Here is a 16,776-nt window from a genome sequence, read left to right on the forward strand (position 1 = left end):
TTGATACAATCTGGTCCCGATGCGGAATAGTTCTTCATCCCTCTTAATACTTTTTTCACCTCCTCGGTAGTGATGGGTGGGCATTCTTTATCAGGTGTTATGGGGGCAACACACAGCTCCTTGAAGCTATTTATATTTTCTGAGTCTTCGTCGAGTCTATGCTGAACTTCGTAGACTTCTCTCCAAAATACTTCGACCTCCTGTGGTTTGGGTGGGTATTCGACAGTAACTGGAGGGTCTTGGAAGAGTCGAGATGGGTCAGAGAGAAACTGTTGATTTTCTCTGACCCACCTCTCCCTCCGCTCTAGACTTCTCTTAGCGTTAGATAGTATCCGTATTCTCTCAACAATATGCTGCCTGATGGTCAGTAGCTTTGACTTGTTAAGTGTGTGATAACGGGTCCGGGGTTCGCGCGCGAACTTTCGAACCTTAGCGGTCAAATTCGTGCCAGAGGTCAGATTCTCCGGAAAAATGTCCACGAAGCTCGCCATCCATTTCAGCCAGATCTTTAGACTCGAGAGAAACCTTGGTGTTGATGTTTCTCCGGGTTGTAAAGCATCGCTCTTCCTCTATTGGATGCCTGCCCGCGGTTGGTCTTAGTGTCGCCTCTCTTTCTTTGTTGCCGGCTTGTTCTAGCTGTGGTAGAGTAGGCGTTCCGCTTACATAGCCCCTTTTAAGGAGTAGTTCAGCATGATTTCGCAGACGTTGCTGCGAAAAGTGCGATAGCTCCGGATGTTTCTCGCACCACAGAGCATGCAGCCGTGCCATGTAACCCCGTTCAGGGGCCACACTCGCATCGTAGCACTCTAGTTAGTCGTGATTCAGTCGCTCCGTCCACCCAAAGGTCGCGAGATCCCGCCGATCCATCGCATTGAATCCATTTTCATTGGCTCCCCCAGCTCTAGATTGGTCGGAATTGTTGGCCGACCCATTTTCGGGACCACCCCTGGACAATTGTCCGCGACTGTCTATTTATTTTTTTAACCATATTCAGCAGAAACCATTGGCACAGGGACCCTCTATCCGCAACCCGAGGACGCGTTCGGTGGCTTTGTCATAGGCCCTTCAGTTTGATTCTAAAGGAATCAAAACCGAACGTGTGTGTGTGTGTGTGTGTGTGTGTGTGTGTGTGTGTGTGTGTGTGTGTGTGTGTGTGTGTGTGTGTGTGTGTGTGTGTGTGTGTGTGTGTGTGTGTGTGTGTGTGTGTGTGTGTGTGTGTGTGTGTGTGCATATTGAACGATTTTGGACATTTTGTTTTGAGTTGAAGAATCACGAAATTCAATTATTTCAGATTAACATTTCGAAAATAGGACAATGTGTGAACGTTAAAAATGGAATATTTTATGATTCGACTTTTGAAAATTAGATTATTTAAAATTCAGCATTAAAAATAGAAAAATTTCGTCTCCGGAACGTTGAAACTTAAACGAATGGGAACTTCATTCGAAACTGAAAAAAAATTAATTTATAGAAATTTTCATATTAAAAGTATTATATTATTAATATTAATTATTATATTAATTTAATTTTTATCTTTTTTTATTTTAAACTAATTTTTTCATTTCAAATCTCCTTTCAGGATTATTATTCAGTAATATGATTCCAATTTTTGCAATTTTCAGCTTTTCAATTCGAAATTGCTTGATATTGACATCTAACATTATTAAATTCAAAACTATCTAAGCTTTTAATATTAAATTTTGTAATATTGAATAGCAGAATTTTCCTAACATTTTTAATATATGTGAATTTGAAACCACAATATTGTGAAATTTTTAAATTCGAAACCTCCGAAAATGAATGCAGAAACTAATTTTAAAAAAAGTAAATTTTAAATCCCTCAAAGATTAAACTGTTTTAGAATTGCGCTTTCAAAATTATAATATTAAATTAAAATTATAGGAATATTAAGAACGATAAATATATTATTAGCTATCATAGTATATAGATTATAGTATCAAGTAACATTCAAAACGGCCTGATAGATTTTTTTTACTAAAAAAAATTTTTACTAAAAAGTATTTGTGAACCTTCAACGTTTAATTATTCTAAAAACTTTGAAAATCTCCCTTATCCTTTAATAAAGTTACTTTCGTGAATGAAAAAATCAGTTATGAAATTTCACATGTGAATGGTAAGATTTTTAAACATTAAATTGACAAGTGCTGAAAATGAAACATTTATAATAAACTCGCGAAATTGTATACAGATTCCGAGTAGATTGTTTTTAACCCTCAAACGGTACAATCCTTTCTGGCCCCTGCTAAAGGTACATTGGTGCAAATTTGGCTTTTGCAGTTTCAACTTCGAATATAAAAAAAGAAGATTGAGACTAAAAAAATGTTACACATGCTTTTTGTGTAAAATTTCCTGCTGAATCTAATGTTTCTATAGATATTTGGATAATCATTAATTTTCCCCATGATAATTTATTAAAAATAAAGCGGCGTTTGTGAAAAATCACTTTTTTTGAAAAAAATTCGCCATTTCGCATTTTCTTCAAATTAATTAAACTTTGCGGGATTTTGCAGTTAAAGGAACACACAATCATGAAAAAATATTGTTTATGCCGAGAATGTGAATCTAGTATTTTTCGCGGTAGGTCAAAGTTGGGGTATTTTCAAATGCAAGATTTACAGTTATGAAGGAAGGGAAATGAAAGTAATGCAACAATCACATGAGAATCTTTTTATTTAGAATTACTCTCGAATTTTTTCAACAAGAAATGCTTACTATTCGAGACATTTTTGGCATTCGATACTTTACACTCTATTCAACTTCATTCCCATGCATCTGATGGAGAAATCACATTTTTGCAAAATATATTGGAAATTAGCATGAAAAATCGATAAATAACAAATAAATGTACATAAACATACTTACATTTAACAAACAAAACTCCTTTACTTCAGAACAATATTTAAAAATTCCAGCCCGCAACACTTTAACACACGTAAAAGGTACACAGGTGCTTATTCACACCAATTCGATTTTCTCGTCCTTCTATCTCGGAGAAATCAACGAAACTGGAATTAACCGGACTTGGGCCTGAAAACTCGGGGTTCGGACGTATTTTTCGTGGTGGGGATAATCCCGTACAGCTGTCTATGATCAAATGCTACCAACTTTTCCAAAACGACGGTGCGAATTTGCACCAATGTACCGTTTGAGGGTTAAAATGCGAAATACCTGAATGACTCCGTAGAATAAAAAATTTCCCTTGGAAAAATTTTGAGATACTCCCTGAAAATTCTTTTGCTTATAATTTAGTTTGGACAGGAGAGATTACTCGACGAATGACTTCGAACGCAAAGGTCTTCAGGCTTTCCAGATAATCGAAGAGGAAACTTTTGCCAGAAGACGCAGCGTTAGAGGCTTACAGCAAGCAATGGGAAATGCTTTCGATGCCGAAGACGAAGAAGGCGAAGTTTTTGACAACGTTTATCTAGGTATTGGGAATAAAAATGCAAAACTAGGTCTACCTCTAATTAGCTCTATCTTTTAATTTTTAATATACTTTTTTTGTTTCCAGCTGACATGAAGGATGGGAAAAACAGAACCATAAGACCTGAAGATCGACTCTCAGTGTTGCAGATGAGAAATTCTCTCTGCAAACCTCATTTAAAATCTTCTTATCCTGCTGAAACGCAATTTCATCCTCTGGGTTTAACAGAAGAGGATATTAAAGTAAGGAATCTTAATTAATTCTCGTAGTCAGTATCGTAGTCGTGAATTGTCTCATTCAGGGTGTCTTAAGGAGTGCTCTCGTTCCTTGTAGTGGCGGATAAAAAAAAAATTCAGATCGAAAAGTCCCAGAGAATATTTGGGTTTGATGCTTATTTTTAGTATCAAAGGCCAATCGATTTGTTTTGAATTTGATTAAATCATTTGAAATCTCTGAACACGTTTTTTGTATTTTTTTACAATTCTGTAAAAGTCTTTGTATTCACTTGAACTATTTTCAACTCGTTAAAAGATTTTATCATTCTCTTGAAATCTGTAGAATACAGGTTGAAATATTTCAAAGTTCTTTAAGTCTTTTGAATTCTGTAGAATTCTCTTTTACAGATTTTTTAATTCTTTTGAAATATTAGGGCCTCACAGTCTGGTTCCTTTTTGAAGCTCATAAAGGAGCTTTAGAAATATTTGTACTAAGATTAAAGGTTCCAAGCGTCAAGCATTTTGAAAAAAGTAGCGAACATCAGGTTTTTTTTAAGCTCTCAAGGTGTTTTAATATATTTTACAGGATCTTTAAAGAATGTATTCAAGAGAAGTAAGCTATTTCGTTGGGTTTCAAAGGTTTGAATAGATTTGAAATGATTTTTTTAATTTACCCTGAATTCATATTAATTTTTCCTGACTTCCATTAAATTCTTAAGAATTCTTTCGGATTTTTGTAATTCACTTGAATTTTTCTAAATTCTGCTTAATTCAATGATTTTTTTTAATTTAATGGGATTTCAAAGGATTTTCAATATTTCAGAACAATCTAAAAATATCCCAATCCTTTTCAAGAGCTTTAAATAGTTTCAAGGAATTTTAAAAGATATGAAAGAATTTGAAATATTTTACGAAATTTAAAAAGATTTGTAGAATTTTTTATGTATTTTAATAGTTTAAAGAAATTTCAAAGACTTCAAAATATTTTAGGGTATTTTCAAAGATTCTAAGGTATTTTCAGGAGATGTAAACAGTTAAAAGGAATTTTCAAGAGTTTTAGACATTTGAAGGGATTTTAATATTTTAATAGGCTTTAAACAATTTATTCACAAGAAGTGAGGGATTTCGTAGGGTTTCAAAGATTTGAATAGATTTTCAAATATTTTTTGCAAATAACTTGGAATTCGCCCTGAATTCTTATTAATTTATTCTGAATTATTTTGACTTCTTCTAAATTCGCTCAATTCTACTCAATTCAATGATTTTTTTCTTCATATTTTAAAATTTTTTTCAATTCACTTCATTACTTTTTAATTTCAACTTCGATTAAAAAAATTTACAATTCATTTGAATTTAACTTGAATTGTTTTTAAGTCTTATGAATTTCTCCCGAATTTGTAACCCTTCAAGCTCAAAAAGTACCCTTTTCTCCCTATATTTTACTCTGAATACTTCCCAAATAATGGAATTCTTTTCAATAATTTTCAAATCCCCATTCGTGCACGCGTGTATAAAAAATTCTAAGATATTGTTTTATGGGTGCAATTTTCATCTTCCAAAAAGACGGTCCTAATTATTTTTGTTAATTAGTGAAAACTAAATATAGTAAATTAGATCCTATGGGTCAGGACCTCATCAAAATTTCTTCATTCGGGGTGTATTTGCAGTTAAAAATGCTCCCTAAAAAATGATTTCGTAGTTTTTTGAATATGCGTTTTGCAATTGCTATTCATCTAATTGGGACTGGATGACGGCTAGAAATTTTTTATGTTCTCCTTCATTAAGAGATTCAAGTAATTGAAAAGAATTCAATTATTTTAGAGGAACTCAGAAAATTTTAAGTAATTAAATTTGTATTCAAATAATTTCCAAAAATTGAAAAGAGTTCAATTTTTCATAAGATCTAAACAAATAAAGAAAAATCCGAAAAATCGTGGAGAATTCACAGTATTTATTAGAATTCGGAGAATTCAAAGAAATAGAGAAGGCTTTGAGATCTACCTAGTTGCAAAACAAACGAAACGCGATCTCGCGTTAAAAATTTGGGAAATTAAATAAGAAACATTTATCTGGTCCTAAACTTATACAATGATAGAAAAGTTATTTTTTGTTGTTGCCTTTTTCATGATTATAAAAATTTAGGACCAAACAGACGTTTCTTAGTGCTTCTCATTTAATCTCCCAAATGTATTCAGGATATTTATAAGATTAGGTGACATTCAAAATAAGTTAAGGTGCATTCTGAATTATTCAAGAAAATTCAAGTATCTCTAAAAAAAATTTAAAAGATTACAAATGATTTCCGAGAAATCGACAGTATTACAATGCTTTAGGGAATGTAAAATAATTGTACATTAATTTTAAAGATGTCAAGAAAATTCACAAAACTTGAAAAGAATTTAACCCTCAAAGTGCATACATGGTAAAAATCACAGTAAAGTGCATCGTGGGTGTTTAACACCCCAGCGTATTTATGTATTGTTTAACCCCTATTGAATAGTTTATCATAATAAAATTACCCGATATAGTTTAAGGTATCTTTTATAAGGTAGAGTTGATTTTATAGCCATTTATTTATTTTAAGTTTGTTACAAAAATTATTGAAAAAAGTGAAAAAATGGGGTTTTTACTTAAAAATTCATAACTCACGCAATTTTAATTATTTTAACCTAAAAATTTATGTCTATACTTTCGAAATAGTGTACTTTCATAAAAAAAATATTGCAACATTGTTGCTTTCAAAAAATATATTTATTTGCAGTCCACGTTTTTTTTTACCTCCACTTTCAGCGATTTTACTTACACTTAGTGTCTCCAACTAAAGCTAGATGGCGACACTTACTCAATTTTTCGAATTGAGTATGGTTTATAAGTTTGAAAATGTCATGGGGTGTCTGAGACCCACAATGCGCTTTAAGGGTTAAAATACTTCAAGTGAATTCCAATATTTTTACAGAATTCTGAAGAATTAAACAAAATTATCAATTTCTCGGAATCTTCAAAAATACCCTAAAATATTTGAAAAGTACTCAGACAATTCAGATATAGGTATAGACCTGAATTGAATAGTGATTAACCCATGACTTAATTTATTAAAAGAACAGTGACTAATGTGATATTTTCATTTAATACAGTTACAAAAACGTGAATTGAGATAAAAAGTGACTAATAATGACTGTCTGACTGTCTTCATTATTTTTTTACAGTTATTTCTTACAGAAATTCCCTGAGGTTTGCTGTCTTTTTAATAGTTTGACTCTGGAAATAGGGCACCATAGGGACCGAATCTTGAAAATAAAATTCTTCAGAGACTTTAACTGAATATGGTATGGTATGGAATATAGGAAACCGGTCTCTGACGCCTCTAATTATTTTCTTTTTTGTTGCGCCCGAAAATTTGCTGGGACTTCTCGATTTTAATTTTTCTTTTGTATCCTTGAAGAGAAAAAGTGAGACGACTCCAGATAAACCCTTTTTACTAATATCAATATGCACGTATGTGTTTGTATTGTCCGTAGTTTTTAAAAACGAATATGTTTCATAGAGCGGTGGTACAGCCGAAGATGTTTTTAACGATAGTCTTAGTCAGAGTCTCCTTCCTGGACAAAAAGTAAAGAAGCGAGAAAGGACGCAGGTGAGTTTTGTGTTTAAAAGTCATGTCTAGACCTAAAGAGTATTGCGGGTTTTGTGTTTGTCTGTCCTCTTCTTAATACTCGTGGTGTCGGTTCATTTTTCCAGACTTCATACAAAAAACCTGGACCTCCCACGCCAAGTAAAAACGGTGGAAGGTTATCGTTGCAGGTGATTATGATCTTGTCCTTATGTCCATCAATATTGTAGACAATTATCCTTGGATTCGTTTTCTGATAATTTTCCAAATACTTTTTGATAAAGAAGAGTGGTCACTGAACCGCGAAGTCACTTAGTTAATTTTTTCAATCACTTCATTTAATTAAAAAACCGGGAATTTACTTCTGATCGTAGCAAAATTCAAGTTTTCATTATTCTAATAATTTTGGCCATTTTAGAAAAGTTATTTCTACTTTATCTATAGTTTCGGGGCATATGAGTGAAAATAATTATAGTTTTTATTTTAAAACAGGGAGTTTCGGTAAGATATATAATTTCACTTTTAACAGGGCATTTTTTTAAAGAATTAAAACTGGGATTTTTAAGAAAAGAGTTTTAAAAATCCCTGTTCCAAGTCAAATTTCGTCACAATTTAAAAGTTCTTTCTTCCAAATTAAAAAAAAAAAGAAAGTACTTGAATAGAAATTTTATTTCCATTTTTCGTTGGGAATTTACTTTTTTTTCTTGAAAATTCAACTACTTGCTGTTAAAAGCTAAATTCTTTTGTTCAAAAGTCATTCTTTGTTGTTGAAAGATTCATCATTTTAACTGAAAATTCATTTCGTTAAAAAATGTACAGACTATTTTTTCGAAAATTCATGTTTTTTTTTTGCAAAAAATTAATTGTATTGGTTGATAATTCATCTTTTTGGTAGGTATAAAATTCAACTGTTCCAGTTGAAGATTCACCATTTCAGTTAAACATTTATCTGTTTGGTTGAAAGTTAATTTCTTTAACTGAAAATTTAACAGTTACACTATTGAAAGTTAGTCTTTTCTAGTTCAAAATTAAAAAATTTGGGTGTAAATTTGTATTTTTTAATTGAAAATTCATTTATTTTGTTGAAAATTCACGTATTTTGTTTTTAAATAACTACTTTTCTTATAGAAAATCCACTTTTTTGGCAGAAAATGATTTTTTCCTTTCAAAGCTAATCTCATTATTTAAACATTTTTATTTTTTAATTATTCGTCATTTTTTTGTTGGGAAATAAACTCTTGTGTTGAAAATTTATTTTTTGTATTAAGATTCATCATTTTATTTAAAAATTAATTAATTTAGTTGAAAAATAAGCTATTTTTTGAAAATTTATTTATTTTTTGGTTAAAAATCATTTTCTTTTGTCAAACTAAAAATAAAAATACTATTCCAGTTGAATGTTCCATAATTCTTGTTCAAAAGTCAACTTTGTGGTTGAAAAATTGTATTTTTTGGTAGAAACTTATTCTTTTTGTTTGAAAATTGATCTTAATTGTTTGAAAATTACTCTTTGGTTAAGGTTCAAGTATTTCAGTTAAATATTCATCATTTTAATCACTTGAAATTCAAAATTTATTTTTAAAGACCTGGAAATGTCATCGAATTTGGTAAAATTGAATACTTTACGGCGAAGTTTTAAGATCAAAGAATTTGCGAGATCATTGAAATCCTTTTCAGTCTTGAAAAAGTATTTAATTAACTGGATTTTTGGGAAAAGCAGATGTAAAATGTTTTCAAAAATAGACATGGAAAACCTGTTAAAATCATGGAAATTTGAAACAAGACTTTTTTAGCAACCCTGATGACTTGAATGATCTGGTGAAATTGATGAAAAGCAGAAAATTACCATGATTTTTTTCTGAGATTTGAGTGGCCACACTGATGAAAAAAGCAGAATTGAATATTCTGCTTAATATTTCAATCATTTTTTAAACCAGCTTAAAATTTACAAGTTTTGAAAATAATTAATACTGAATATTTCAGGGCAATGAACCAAAGCCTTCTCCGAATTCGAGGATTTTAAAGGAGCGAAATGTAGTTGATAGACGCACAACTGCAACTCCTCGAAGGCTAAAGGACTTTTTTAGCAATTCTCGGCAACAGGATGAGGTACATAGTCAAAAATTTAAGATATATTCAAAAAATAGGTAACCGATTTCATTAGAAATCGGGCAACTTGACCAAGGCAAAATATAAGCTACGTATTTTTTGTTTTTTACAACAACAAATTTCATGAACTTGGAACTAGTTGAATATTTGGGTGAATAAACTATTACTTGATATAAAAAAACTAATTTTTTATAATAGCAAATACATTTTTTCAAAATCTCAATTCTTTTAAGATTCTTAAATTTATATCTGAAAAAAGCTAAAGTCATATATATTCACAAAATATACAGTCCAAAAATTTCCTGAAATCATCTTAAATTGATGAAACTCGTGATTTAATTTTCTAAAATTTATCATAATTTCCCAAAAATCATTATTGGGATGACATAATTTTTCAGAAAAAAATAAAAATCCCGATTGTTGAAAAATAGCGAAAATATACTTACCAAAATACAAAATTTGCGAAAAATTCAGATTTCCGAAATTTTCAATTAAAAAGAAAACGAACGAAAATGTTTAGTAACAAAATTGAAATACTAAAAAATTATTGTATTCTCGAAGTTACATCATTTTTAAATTCTCGAAATTATTGAATTCCCAAAATTCCTAATTATCGATGTTTCGATTTTCCGAAACAAAATTATGTTTAATATTTTTATCTGTTAAAATTATTTTTTATTTTGCATAGTTTAAAATTTTGAAAGGCTCTTTTAAAATCAAGTGTTTGCAGCATGCTGGATATAAAAATAAATATTATTAGAACATATATAAAATGTATTAAATATAAATACACAAAGAACATTGAATTATTTAAATTTATTCCGAAGATACGACTTTTTAATAAAAATTTGCGTTTATTTTTTCACATAATTCACCCAAATACTAAATTTACCATAATTACATGACTTTTTTTCTTTGAAAACCAAATTAATATATATAATAAAATATATATTACAGCTAATGAATTTCAGTATGATAAATAATCTTTGATTGTTTTAATTTGTAGAATTCCTCAGGAGGAACGCCAAGGAGATTCAGTAATATTTTCCGCAAAAAGCGAATGCTGACGGAACGAAAATAATTTTAAAATTTTTTTACTGCAAATGCAGTATGCGTTGCAAATATGTAGTATTTTGTTAGATTTAGTGTTTTTTTTAGTTTATAACTTGTATAGATTTTTATAATAAATTTATATTGAATAAGAGGACAGGCATATTTTTTTATACCCAAACACATCTCAACATTAAGGCAAATCTATCTAGAAAATTAAAACAAATTTCTATATTTTTAGAATAATTTATATTTATTATAACGAACACAAAATTATGGAGAAAAGAAATAAATAATTGAGACTCGGTTGCACTCCTTAAAGATAATGATCACATTTTTCTGATAAATCAGTACTAACAAAAGTAGAATATACCTTAAATTATAAATGTTTATCAATCATTCATTCAACTGAATCTATTCTTCCATAATGTCATCCGTTTCCCTGAAGAAAAAATTGTATTCTTTTATGAAAAAAAATTAATTAAGTATTAAAATTGGATAATGTGACGTAGAATTCTTTACTTACATAATGAAGAGATTCGAGAGACTTCCTCTAGAGCTGCTTCTACCAGTAAAAGGAATTGAAGCTGACGATGATGATGAATTTTCGATTATTGGTGGTGGTGAAACTTCATCATCTTCATTTGCAATCAAGGTGATTTCTAAATTACTGTCATTTCCACTAGAACTTGGGCGTGGTAATGTTATTTTCGAGACCGACAATCTGGAAAATAAAATGAGAATTCAAAATTCTTAAAGAATTTAATAGAAATAGTTGAAAAGTAATTTTCATAAAATCACTCACTCCGGTTTCCTTAGTTTATTTTTCTTCGATTTGCTGAAATTCCAATTTCTTATTAATTTACTAAATACATTTTTTCAAATTATAATCAGGGTTTCTACTCATTTTCACACGCCAAATGACCGGGGTTTCCCCAGTTGTAAATGTCAAATCTCTTACTAGAAGCACTAATAAAATTTAATTTATTATTTATTTAATTAATTCATTATTAATTAAAACAAAAAACCATTACAATTATTTTGTCGCAAATTTGTTTTTTTTTGTTTGAGATTAATTTTCTGACTGAAAATTCGTCTCAAGTCATGTTCAAAATTTGGTTTCTTGGTTGAATTCAACGGATTTATTAAAAGTTCACATGTTTTTTGTTTGAAATATCAACTACCGCATTTTTGATCGAGAAATCATATTTTTTTAATAAAAATTGAATTACTTAATTGAAGCTTAAACTCATGGTAAAAATTCTTTTATTGTTGTTGAAGATTCATAATTTTAATTGAAAATTCATTTTTTTGTGAAAATTTGTTTTTTGTTTGGCTAAAAATTATTTTTTTTATTGAATTATCCAATTTTATATTGACAATTTACCCTTAACAGTTTAAAAATTCGTCTTTTTTAGGAGAAATTAATCTTCTTGGTCAAAAATTTATGTTTTTGTTTCAAAATTGATCTATTCCACATGAAGATTTATCATTTCAGTTGAAAACACATCAGTGCATTTTGAAAAACTGAAAATCGAACTAAATATTCCGTTATTTGTCGAAAATTGATTGTTTTTAGTTCGAAATTCTAATATTTGGTTAAAAATTGGTTATTTTCAGTTGAAAGTTAAACTTTTTTTTTAATATTCATCTTTTTATATTAATATTCATCTATTCCAGTTTAAGATTAATTATTAAAGTAGAAAATTTATCACTTTGGTTGAAAATTGGGTTTTTTGCTTTTGGTTGTAAATTAATATATTTTCTTGAAAATGCATCTTTTTTGGTGGAAAATTCAACTATTTGGTTAAAAATTTATTTATCTTGTTGAAAATGATATAGTTCAAATTAAAAAGTTAGTAATTTGAAGCAGTTTAAATTGAATTTATTATTATTATTCTGGTTTGAGACTGAATTTTAAGCAAAAGAAGATAAAATAAAAATTGATTTAAATTGAACTGGACTGATAGAACCCAAATAGAAAATTCAACTATTTTTAGTTGAAAGTGAATGATTTTTCAATGAAAAATCTAATATTATATTATTAGTTAAGAATTCGCTTCTTTTGGTCAATAATTCAACTGTGGTTGAAAATTTAATTATTTTGTTGACAATTGAACTACTTTTTTAGTCATCTTTTTTGGTTGAAAATGCATGTATTTTGTTTGAAAGTTAATTTTTTTTATTTGCAAAATCAACTATTATATTTCTGGTTCAGAATTCAGCTCTTTTGGTAAAAAGTTCTATTATTTGATTGAAAATTACATTATATTGTTTAAAATTCAACTATTTTCTAAAAAAAAGTAATATTTTTTGTTGAAAATAATTTTTTTTATTTGAAAAGTTTACTATTATATTTTAGATTCAGAATTCATCTCTTTTAGTTAAAATTGCTACTATTTGGTGGAGAATTTCATTATTTTGTTGGAAAATAAACTATTTTGTTAAAAGTCAAATTTTTGGTAAAAAAATTCAACTGTTTTGTTGAACATTCGTTTTTTTATTTTAAATTTATCTTTTGAGAGAAAAGTCATATTTTTTGGTTCAAAATGCATCTATTTTGGTTGAAAGTTAATTCTTTTTATTTGAAAAGTCTATTAAATTTTTGGTTTAGAATTAATCTCAAAATTCTTGATACATACATATAATTTTGTTATTGTTTTGTTGAAATATTTTTTTGGTAGGAAATTCAACTGTTTTGTTGAAAATTGGTATTTTTCGGTTAAAAATGCATCTTTTTTTGGTTGAAAATATAATGTATTTCGACATAGAAATTTTATGAATATGGCAACTACAGCAAAGTTATTTAAAAGAATTTTGCACCTATTATTCGCATATTTTTTTACAAAAATCATCCTATTTGTCCGTTTTTGAGAGCATTTTAGGCTGTAAAGTCTGAAATATTTTTTACAATAATTTACATTATATATTTTTCCTTGAAGTTCTAAAATGTTTATTTCTTTTCAAAATGTATACGATGAAGCAATTAGTATTTAAAATAATGATTATTATAAGCGTTTAAAATTTAACCGGGAAGAATGGAATTTTTAACCGAGAAAACGGGGCTTGAAATTATAATATAAATTTGATGTCTTTATTATCTACGCAGGTTTTTTAGAATTCTAGCTATTATTTTTTATAAATATATCTTTGGCTAATTACTTTTCGTATTCTAATTGGTAAATAATTCTTAGATATAATTTTTCATTTCTTTGATATTAGCATATTTACATTTTTAGTTTTGATTTTTTTTTAATCGCAAAAGAAATTTTGAACAAATTTTGATTCAGCAGCCCGAAGTAATGTACAAGATTACTAAATAAATATCAGTAATCTGTATATCCTAATTTGGAAAATACAACATAAAATTCGTTTTAAAAAATCGCTATTTTTGAAAGTATTAAAAAAATTATAAAAGGGCTCCAAATTGATGTAAAATTTTTCCAATCTGATAATTTCTGATAATGATATTTATTATAGTCTGTAACAGTAAATATTCAAATTTTTTTTGTTATCACAATTAATACAAAATATAAAATTTTCAAAAAATGTAAATGGGATTCCCGATTCGAATTTGTTTTCCTGGATTTATTTTAGTTCTTAACTAATTCCCGGTTTTCCTGGTTAGTAGACACCACCCTGTATCATTCATTGGAATAAAAGAAATAGATTCTCCACTCTCTTTACTTTTTAAATTGGATATTCTAGACGGAAAATCTTCTCAATTATTCAAGAACAGAAGAAATTGCAAAATAAATTAATTTTCAAAAAAAATTATGAATCTTCAACTGGAATAGTCGAATTTTAAACCAAAAAATTAGTTTTTAACTAAAACAATGAATCTTCAACTGAAACAGTTAAACTTTAAAAAAAAAATTTTAATTATTATGTTAAGACAAAAAGAAATTATCTTCAACGAAAAAAGAAGCGAATTTTCAGTAAAAAAATTCCTTTTCATCCAAAGAAAAAAAGTTTTTTTATCAAACAGCTAATTTTTCAACTAAAGAAATTAATTTTTAATTCAAATGATGAATCTACAATAAAAAAATTAATTTTCAATAAAAAAATTAATTTTTAATAAAAAATTAATTTTCAATAAAAAAATTAATTTTCAATAAAAAATTACTTTTCAATAAAAAAATTAATATTCAAAAAAGAGTTTATTTTTTAACCAAATAAATTTATTTCTTACCCAAACGATGAATTTTCAACTAAAATTATGAATATTTCACTAGAATAATTTAATTTTCGTAAATTTTCAACAAAATAAATGAAGTTCAAACGGTTACATTTTCAGTTAATAAAATGTAAGTTGCAACCAAATCGATACATTTCAACTAAGATGATAAATCTTTAACTGGAATAGTTGAATTTTATACCTACAAAAAAGGTTAATTTTCAACCAATAGGACTAAATTTCTGCAAAAAAGGGAATTTCCTACAAATTACAAGAATTTTCAAGAAAATAGTTTAATTTTTACATAAAAAATGTCAATTTTCAACTAAATAGTTTAATTTTCCGTTAAAAATTCAATTCATAATAACAAAATCGGATTTTCAGAAACATAGTAACATTTTTAAAATGAGATAAATTTTCAACTAAAATTATGGAATATTCAACTGGAATGTATGTTCAATTTAAGGAAGAAATTATTTTAACAAAAAAAGAAACGAATTTTTAGTAAAAAAAATTCCTATTCATCCAAAGAAAAAAAGTTTTTTATCAAATGGCTCAATTTTCAACCAAAGAAATTAGTTTTTAATTCAAATGATGAATCTTCAATAAAAAAATTAATTTTCAACAAAAGAGTTTATTTTTTAACCAAATAAATTTATTTTTAACCCAAACGATGAATTTTCAACTGAAATTATGAATATTTAACTCGAATACTTTAATTTTCAACCAAAAAGAAGAATTTTGAAACAATGTAATTAACTTTTAAAAAAATGTATCAAAGAAAGTCATTTTTTGATTAAAAAAAAGTCGTTTTTTAAACTAAATACGTAAATTTTAAACAAAATAAATGAAGTTTAAACGGTTAAATTTTCAGTTAAAAAAATGTAAGTTGCAACCAAATCGATACATTTTCAACTAAGATGATAAAACTTTATCTGGAATAGTTGAATTTTATACCTACAAAAAAGATGAATTTTTAACAAATAGGATTAACTTTCTACAAAAAAGGGAAATTCTCCACAAATTACATGAATTAAAAAAAAAAAAAGTTAAATTTTTCCATAAAAATTTTTCCAAAATGATTAAAATAATGAAAACTTGAATTTTTCTACGATCAGAAGTAAATTCCTGGTTTTTCTTGGTAAAAAAAATATCTCACCCAGGTAATTCAGGAGTTTGCTTTTCGCTTTGCAGGAGACTATTTCTGTACTTTATTAAAGGCTTCCAATCATCATCTCGTGAAGACAGCATTCTATTCGGAATGTAATCATTGAGGAAGTTCAATCTGAAAAAATATAAAAAAATTAAAATACTACATTCTATTTTAATTTCATGTATAAAATAATCGGATACGTACATAACAAGCTTGTCATTCTTCAAAAGCTTATTAGTAAACTCAGAGAGAATTTCCAGGAAAGAAAGATTAGTTGGCGGTTTTTTGGAATCTAATTCAACGGCTCGTGGTTCTGATACAGCAAAACGAATTCCCGCCTTGTGTAGACCTATCATTGCATCTCGATTTCTCGATTTGTCGCCTTTGAATAATACCGAAAACTGTATCGCCAGTTCCTAAGTACAAAAATACAACAGTTATTTGTCTGCTTTTGAAGGAAGGTTCAGGGTGGCTGAAAATTGTACAATTTTTTAGAAAAAAATCTAGTCGATGAATTAAAATATCATAAATTTCGTAAAACATGATATAATTCAATTTAAAATAAGTTAGATTAACATTTTTTGATAAGTTAATTTGTGGAATTGGAAGAAGACTTAAACCATTAAAAATTAAACGCGTTTAAAATTAACAATTTTGGATTTTTAATAAAGTAGTTCAACTTTGAAATAAGTGCTCGAATTTTCAACCAAAAAAGATTTTGAGGCCAGTCTGTGGGTTGAGACTAATTCAAAAATATTAAACCAAATAGGAGAGGGAAACTAATTTACAAAAGGAAAAGCAGTCATTTTAAAATGAAAGTGGATGATTTATTGATAATACTATTTACATAGGAAATTCGCGTCTTATTCTAGTCGAATGGGTATTGGGAGTTTTAGGCTTGAGATATAGTGGGGGGAGGGGAGGTATCGCGTACCTTGGATTTGTAAAAACGCTACTGGGGGAAGCTAGTGTGGTGAGTGGTCCAGTTGTGGGCATGGTGATGGAGACGTTGTGCCA

At 28.2% G+C, this 16,776-nt stretch overlaps 2 protein-coding genes across 4 annotated transcripts in view; one reads left to right on the forward strand and one right to left on the reverse strand.

The window, feature by feature from the left end:
* The window catches only part of LOC117176030 (golgin subfamily B member 1-like), a 30,678-nt gene extending 20,096 nt beyond the window's left edge, over positions 1-10,582 (forward strand). Inside the window, exons 7-12 of one of the 2 annotated variants that reach the window (XM_033366003.1) lie at positions 3,271-3,449; positions 3,533-3,687; positions 7,205-7,294; positions 7,399-7,461; positions 9,254-9,379; positions 10,386-10,582. In XM_033366003.1, the coding sequence (XP_033221894.1) occupies positions 3,271-3,449; positions 3,533-3,687; positions 7,205-7,294; positions 7,399-7,461; positions 9,254-9,379; positions 10,386-10,460 (688 nt within the window). In that variant the 3' untranslated portion in view covers positions 10,461-10,582. The remainder of the gene's footprint in view (positions 1-3,270; positions 3,450-3,532; positions 3,688-7,204; positions 7,295-7,398; positions 7,462-9,253; positions 9,380-10,385) is intronic. The other variant, XM_033366004.1, reaches the window with a different exon arrangement.
* Positions 10,583-10,749: 167 nt separating this feature from the next.
* The window catches only part of LOC117176747 (cohesin subunit SA-1-like), a 34,184-nt gene continuing 28,157 nt past the window's right edge, over positions 10,750-16,776 (reverse strand). For both annotated transcript variants that reach the window (XM_033367022.1, XM_033367023.1), the window contains 5 exons: positions 15,964-16,175; positions 15,766-15,891; positions 11,235-11,267; positions 10,956-11,153; positions 10,750-10,871 (listed from right to left, as the gene is read on the reverse strand). In XM_033367022.1, coding sequence (XP_033222913.1) covers positions 10,844-10,871; positions 10,956-11,153; positions 11,235-11,267; positions 15,766-15,891; positions 15,964-16,175 — 597 coding nt within the window. In that variant the 3' untranslated portion in view covers positions 10,750-10,843. The remainder of the gene's footprint in view (positions 10,872-10,955; positions 11,154-11,234; positions 11,268-15,765; positions 15,892-15,963; positions 16,176-16,776) is intronic.

This window comes from Belonocnema kinseyi, chromosome 7, assembly GCF_010883055.1.
Source record: "Belonocnema kinseyi isolate 2016_QV_RU_SX_M_011 chromosome 7, B_treatae_v1, whole genome shotgun sequence".
In the NCBI taxonomy this organism is placed as follows: Eukaryota; Metazoa; Arthropoda; class Insecta; order Hymenoptera; family Cynipidae; genus Belonocnema; species Belonocnema kinseyi.